General features: G+C 42.3%; 1 protein-coding gene across 2 annotated transcripts in view; it reads right to left on the minus strand.

Moving 5' to 3' along the window:
* Derl1 (derlin 1) overlaps positions 1-7290 on the minus strand; it is a 24481-nt gene extending 17191 nt beyond the window's left edge. The window contains exon 1 of one of the 2 annotated variants that reach the window (XM_010605578.3): positions 6949-7290. In XM_010605578.3, coding sequence (XP_010603880.1) covers positions 6949-7101 — 153 coding nt within the window. In that variant the 5' untranslated portion in view covers positions 7102-7290. Of the gene's footprint in view, positions 1-6669; positions 6796-6948 lie in introns of those variants that run through there. The other variant, XM_019204746.1, reaches the window with a different exon arrangement.
* Between the last annotated feature and the right edge of the window lie 589 nt (positions 7291-7879).

Consider the following 7879-nt stretch of genomic DNA (forward strand, 5'->3'; position numbering starts at 1 on the left):
CCTTCCGTTTTTTTTTTTTTTTTTAAATGAAAGCTACCCAGCCAGGCACGGTGGTTCATGTCTATAGTCCCAGCATCTAGGCATTGAGGCAGGAGGACCACTGTGAGTTCAAGGCCAGCATGGACTGCATAGCAAGGCTCTGTCTCAAAAAAAAAAAAAAAAAAAAAAAAAAGCTACCCAGTACCTCTTTAGCGCTTAAAAACAAAAAAGCAATCAGAATCAATAAATTAGTATCTTATTTTTTTTATTTACATGTAGTTATTCAGGAGATTAATTCTACTCCATTGGTTATATTCCTAGGTATATACGCAACAGAAAAGCATACCTATGTCTACCAAAAAGTACCTATGTTCACTAAGACATGCACCAGAATGTTCACAGTAATATTACGCAAGATGGTCCAAACTGGAAACTATCCAAAAGCTCTGTTAAATAAACTGTGGTATATCCCACACAGCAGATCAAGGAAAATGTACAATCTATGGCCAAATACAATGTGGGTGACTCTCCAACTGCTGATAAAAGACCGACCCAAGACTGACTGCTGTGCAATTCCACATAGAGAAAGTACAAAACTTGGCAAAAATGATCTATAGTATAAAAGCCAAGGCTGGGCGTAGTGGCACATGCCTTTAAATCCCAGCACTCGGGAAGCTGAGACAGGAGGATCGCTGTGAATTCAAGACCAGCCTGAGCTACATAGTGACTTCCAGGTCAGTCTCCACTACATAATGAGACCCTGTCTCAAAAAAACAGAAAAAATAAAAAAACAAAATAAAAGCCAAGATACAGTAGTAATGACTTTTGGAGGAGCAGTGACTAGAAGGAGCAAGAGGAAGGTGTGATGGTGCTGGAAATGTTCTGTCTCTTGAGCAGGACGATAGTTTCTGAAAACTCAACAAGCTATAAATGTATAATACATTTTCCTGTTTACTGTTTACTGTAACTCAGGAAAAAGTTTAAAGGCAACGCCACGACCAAATGGGCAACCTTATCTACAAACCACAACTGAACTGTCTCATGTGGACAGGAATGCTCAGAAAAGAGTTCCAAATGTTCATACCAAAACATTAACCACTACAGTTCTAAATCCAAGTCCTGGAGATATTTCCATGCTCAACCTACAGTCCAAATTCATTCTCCTTCCAGTTATGTATGCGATAACTCTTTCTCATATTATACTCTTAGGCTGACCTGTTAGGTAGGGATGCAGTTGGTGGGTTAACTGTGATAATACAAATATAAGCACCAGTCTGAGTCACAGACATGGTTAGTTCTATATTTTTATTCCTGAAAACAAACTAGAGAAATTGAGGCCATGATGTCCCAACAACAATAATCTAACAGTTATATTTCTAATTCAAGCACAAATTAAAATTAAAATCTAGCCAGATGTGATGGTGCACAGCTGTACTATCAGCACTCTGAGAAGCTGAAGCAGGAAGAACTGAACCCAGCCTGGCAACCTGGCAATTTAGCAAGACTGTCCCAAAATGGGGGTGGGGGCAGGGGATATAGCTCAGTGCAATTGTCCTGGGGTCAATACTTGGTACTGGAAAATAAGAACAATTTAAATCTTATTATCCATGGTGTTATGGTTGGGATCTGAAATGTCCCTGAAGGTCCATGTGTTAAAGGCTTGCTCTCCAATGCAACAGTGCTCAGAGGTAAAACCATTTGGGGGTGGCTAGATCATGACAGATCTATCATCACCAAAAGATTCATCTCTTCATAGATTCACAACTTAATGAGGTACTGGGAGGCAATGCTAACTCAGAGGTGGGGCCTAATTAGAAGAAGCAGATCCCTGGGGGGATGTTCTTGAAGAGTATATTTTGTCTGCAACCTTCCTGCTTCCTGGTCACCATGAGGTAAGCACTTCTGCTCTGACACAAACTCTCCACCATGATGCTCTGCCTTACCACAGGCCCAGAAACAATGAAGCCATGTACCAAAACATCTGAAACAGTGACCAAAACAAACCTTTCTTCTTTTAAATTGTTTATTTCACATAAAAATGACTAACACACGTAGAGTGCAAGAAGGCAAAAATTATTAATGACTGATAAAAACGGGCAACTACTTTTGAATAGCTTCTCATTATAAACACTTCTCTTTGTGTTCCATTTTAAAAAGGCAGAAAGTAGTTAACATCTCCTCAATTTGAAGATATTCATTTTTTGTTTCTAAAATTAGGATGTATCTCACAATTAATGTACTTTTTTTTTCTATCTCTCATCCAAACAAAAGCTGCATTTAAACTGATGAAATATGGGTCAGGGATTTAGCTCAGTGGTTCTGCTGCCTGCCTCGCAAACATAAAGTTCTGGGTTTGATCCCTGGTACCATTAAAAAACTGATGAAATATGATATAATCAATGAAATATTAGGAGAGTAAATATGGTTTATATCTTTCTCAGTTTTATTTTATTTTTTTTCAGAGTTTAATGGTACATTTTAGGTATACAGTACAGTTACATTCATTATTGGGATCTTGTACCTTTAGATGACAGGTCTTAGTTCTCATTTTTTCCCCTTTATATCTTTCTCAGTTTTAGATAAACAAAGAGAAGCTCAGAAGTATAAACCATTTGCCTAAGGGTACACTAGTAAGGAGCTAAGGCAGGCCTTGAGACCTTGATTCAAATTATTTGAAATCCTATGGTCTTTCTAGTCTAACAGAAAAGGAAAAATAATATTATAATTAATTTGGAAAAAATCACTTTCCAAAATGTTTTACTAAACACTAAATTATTTTTGGTAGATATTATGCAAAGGAGCTATACAAGATAACTAAGATCTATTGTCAACTCACCAAAATAGAAACTAAAACTGCAGCTGCCTAAAGAATGGACTAACAAAAACTATAATCGTAAATAAGATCTTAATGGTATAACTAACAATGTGAAACAGGAAGAAAAGGGCTAAAGGTATAGGGAAAGTGGAGGGTAGGGGAAAGGAAATAAGGGAAAAGAAAAAAATATGAGAAAATGAAAAAATGGAAGTAAAGTTTTTGTAAATAGGAAGAGGAGGGGGTGAAGAGAATGCAGGGGAATGGGGGAAAATTGAGAACCAAGATCTGTCATGTAAAGGTACAAGATCTCAATGGACTAACAGTTATGTCAGGATGATCATAGATTTGAATGAGATAACATATGGAAAAACACAACACAGATATTTTGTGCAAAGAAGGTATGTCACAGTGCAGTCAGCCCTGGGAGAAATAACCTCAGAACGTTAGGCAGCAAGAAACTGCCACCTCTCTCGTACCCAAAAACCAAATGAGGACACTTCATCGTTATGAACTATTTGGCTGATGAGCATTAAGACCAAGGTATGAGGAACAGGATGGGGACAACTATGTAGTGAGTCTTAGCATACACGTGTGACCTAACCAAACCAGAGAAGTAACATCTTAAACCTTGACATTCCAAACCATCAAGCTATACTGAGGAAACCTATGGATAAAGAGAAAAAAATGACTTTTGTCACTTCCAAAATGAATGTACAATGCTAAATCAGTCATCTATTAATTTTTTTAAGCTATTATGTATCCAGCTTCTAAAGAAGAGGTGTGTCTCTTACATAAACTCCACAAAAGCCTATACACTGTCCTGACAAGTACACTGAGCCCGCAGATCCAGATTTTCCTCAACTGCATCACTGGGAAACAAGTTCCTCCAGGTGGATTTGGTAGCTAATCTTGTGTAGAGCAAGAGTCACAGGAACACGAAGCAGAGACAAGGCACAGCTACTGGTCTTTTCACACCTTGGCAGTCAGGGCACTGTGTGGTCTCCTGCCAACAGCTTCTCTTAGTCTAAGGATAACAAACCTGGAAAACACAATGCAAGGAAGATGGGGAGATCATGGAAGTTGTGACATGAATGACGCCTTTTTCTAATCAGGTCATCAATTTAACATTACATCTTCAGCCTGACTAAAAAAAAAAAAAAAAAGAGCTTTTTAATGTCATTTACTCTATTGATCTGACTACACAATTGAGGAAGATTTTGCAAGAAGGGTCAAAGAGTCAGTTTGGACTAGGCTTTTCTTACAAACAATCGCTGCTACCCTTGCACACACATTACCCAACATGCTGCTAGGCACAGAGTGTACAACACGTACTCTGCCAACAAATGTCTGCTAAAAAAGTAAATAAATAGAAAACAGTATGCAATTCTGGCTGTGCTCCACAATCATGTTCTAACATCTAACTTTCTACCTGATCCAACTCCTTACTTGGTTTCTCCACCTGGATCCTAAAAAGCATCTCAAGACTTAACAATGACGAAAGCATAACATAACCATTCAATCACACACCCCAGTGAACCTGAGCCTCCCTGAACATACCCAATCTCCATAAAGGGCTGTACTATCACAAAGGTAGGTACTCCATGAAAACACTGACATCTTTCCTTCACCCATTTTCCCTCCATATCCACTCATAAGCAATCATGTTCATTCCAAATACCAAGTCTATCCATTTTCCTCTATCTTCACAGACACCCTGGTCAAAACCACCTTCTCTCTTGCCCAACTTGTGTGCCTCTCTGATCCCATCACCTAGCACTTCCCCACACACCACATCCACTCCAGAGAGTAGTCAAGACAACCCATCAATCCTCTATTCAAAAGGCTCTCAAACTCCATAGTGCCCTCAAAGTTCAATGGCACAGCTGTGCTGGGCCCTGTCTTCAATCGCCAGCATAAAAAAAAAAAAAAAAAAAAAAATCTAAATTAAATCAAATCCAAACCTCCTAACATTGTCTGCAAGGCCCTCTATGTTGCCCCAACCCACTATTCTTTCTTTGCTTTCTTGCATTCACCCCTGGCTAGGTCCCTGTCCTTGTCTACTGATCCTCACCCCTGTACTTAACTTTGTACCACCCAACCCATCTTCCTTTCATTCCTGTCTCAAGTCTTTCACTTACTATTTCTTCTTTCTGGAAGGTGGTGCTCAGTGCCAGATCTACCCAAAGACATTCTTCAAATGTCTTCCAAGGCTTTTCCAGAAGACTCAAAAATATTACACACCCTTAAATCCCTCTCCATTAAGTGTCTCTATTTTCTGCATATGAGCAGGCACTATTTCTGTCTCACTTGTTATTGTATTCCCAATGCCCAGCACATAGTGAGTGTCCAATCAATGCCACAAATTCAATAAATATATAAGTACCTACTGTGTGCCAGGCACTGTTCCAAATAACAAAGAAAGGACATACAAGAAAAAGATGTGGCTCTCACGGAACTTTATTCTCTGAAGAGAAGCAGGCTAACAAATACGAAGGGATGAAATACTGCAAGAAAGTTAAGGGTAAGGGGAATGGAATGAAGGACAGGCAATATTTTATGTAGGGCACCAGAGCATTTGCACGGAGACCTGAAGGACGTAGCAGAGGCAAATGTGTGAGCAATGGTTACCTCCCACAGACAGACAAATAACACAAAGGCCACGAGCAGGGATCCAATTAGGTGCTGAAAAAACAGCAAAGACTTCATCATGGAGCCTGACTTACAAGAGACAAAACAGTAGATGAGATAAGAGGAGCAGTGCGGAGCCTTGCAGGCCACTAAAAGGACTTGGATTTTATTTATCAGGTTGAGAAGACACTGGAGTATTCTGGGCAGGATGACAGGACTGATTTATGCCTTAAAAGAATCACTCTAGCTGTTCAGTGAAAAAAGATCAAAAGGAACAAGGATGGAATAATAATGACATGCAGTGGAGGATAAGAAGGGACTGTATTCTAGATTATGTTTAAGATACAGTCAATAGAACTTTCTGACAGAATTGGGGTATGTGAGAGAAAAAAAGCAAAGATGACTCCCCACTGTTAGCTTGAGTTCCTACTAATGGAGCTGTGATTTACTTCTAGGGAAAAAGCAAATTTGGTTTCTGGCCACATCACGTTTAACTGAAATGTCTACTGGTCATCATCCAAGTGATGATTTCCAGAAGTCTTATAGATGTATACATCTGGAAATCAAGAGACAAATATAGGCTACAAATTTTATACTTATCTGATAGTCTTCCATTTATATAAAATATTTAAAACCACAAGGCAGAATGATATCACCTTGGGCTAGCGAGAGTCTTATACAAAGGGGCCTATAACTGATTCCTGGGACATTTCCCAACATTTAAAGATCACAAAGATGAGAAATCAGCAAAGGAGCCTAAGAAATAATACCCAGTGAGATAAGGAGCCAAAGAGTGTTATCCACAGGCCAAGTAATATGTTGAAATTAATGTCTCTTCTTGGAATTTAACATCAAGGATTAATTCTAAATTACAGAAACTGGCCAATAAAGAAATTCCAGAAAATCAACATTCTCTTGCCATGAATGAGAGTCTACACTCTTAGTTCACACTTAAGAAAGTAACAAGGTCTTCCACTTTTTAAGTAATTTACTCTTTACTCTGTCCTTGCGCTGAATTACTACAAGCCAAGACAAGGTTAGGGGTCCAGCGAAGTAAGTGCGCATAAGTAAATTCACTCTTTGTATCTCTGGCCTTAAGTCACTAAGAGGGGCAGAGGGCCCCAAGTAAGATGAAAACAAAGTCAAGTTGACAACACTGATTAAACAGACACGACTCCATCCACATGGGTGACAAGTCGTCAAAGGGCACGCTACATCCAAATGATTGACAGCAAACACTGACTCACCTCATTGCCTCCTTCAGAGGCGCAGGGCGGGAAGCACAATCTTACTACATAACTGAAAGAAGTCCCTTCCCACCAGGCCGAACCCACACCTCCAGCTCCGCAAGCCCTCTCTACAGACCCCTGGGCCTCCCGGGCCCACAGGACCCGCCCTCAACCGCTTGAAACCGACGCACCACAAATCCCACCAGCCATCGCGCGTCCGCGCCATTCTGGCGCCCGCTCCGCCGCCGCGGGGCCGCCTGGGGCCTGTAGTCTCCATTTCCTAGCGCCGGCCAGTACCTGGAAGCGATAGAGGAAGGCTTCGGGCCACAGGAACAAGTAAGCCGGGCTGATGAGACCGAGTTTGCCGACCAAAGGGACCGCGATGCTGGCGGCGAACCAGTAGCGCGTGATGGCCGGGATGCTTCTGAACCAGTCCCCGATGTCCGACATCTTCGCCTCTCAGGTCGCCAGGATGCGCACAGCCGCCCTTGTGACTGAGCCGCCCCTCTCACGACACAGCCGGCTTCGCGAATGGAAGGTGTCGAGGCGGAAGCCGCGGGAGCCGAGGTACAGAAGGCGGTGACCGGCGGACGTGGCGCCACCGAATTCGGACCAGCGAAACGGCTTTCCGAAGCGAAACTTCCCCTTCCGGCGGCCGCGGGCTACGTAACCGGAAGTCCTGCGGTTTAAAGGAAAGGAAAAGCTCAGGTTTCAGGTGGGCTGAGTCTCGGAGCCCTGGGGCGGGATCCGACGAAAGGGGAGGGGCGTGCCACTACCTGACTGGTTGGAAATAGCAGTTGCCAGGATCAACGGCAAAAACTCCAACCAATGGTGTGACTGAACACCTTCCACCTATTTCTGGCCCGAGTTGTAATTCCCTAGGACCTCCAGTACGCAAGTGAAAGGGGCAGGGGGCGGATATGGCCTTTGCTCAGTTATTTGACAGCTGTTGGCCCCACAGGTCTCTGGATCTTCCGTTCTCGGGGGAGTTGTGTTTGGGTGTTTTTTGTTTTGTTTTGTTTTTTAATGAGCAATGGAATAAGGTAGTTTCAGAGAGGGGTAAGAAAATAAAACACACTGGGGCGGTGGTGGAGGAGAGTAGGGAGATGCTACCGTACGTGGGCACGGGCAGGTCCCGGGAGGTGAGCGGAGCCCGCCGGGCGAGATCTAGGGGACGAGATTTCCGCGTAAAGAAAATAAGCGCTCTGACTAGCGGGGAGCGTTGCAG

Source organism: Fukomys damarensis, unplaced genomic scaffold, assembly GCF_012274545.1.
Source record: "Fukomys damarensis isolate Sample0158 unplaced genomic scaffold, DMR_v1.0_HiC HiC_scaffold_5, whole genome shotgun sequence".
Taxonomy (NCBI): domain Eukaryota; kingdom Metazoa; phylum Chordata; class Mammalia; order Rodentia; family Bathyergidae; genus Fukomys; species Fukomys damarensis.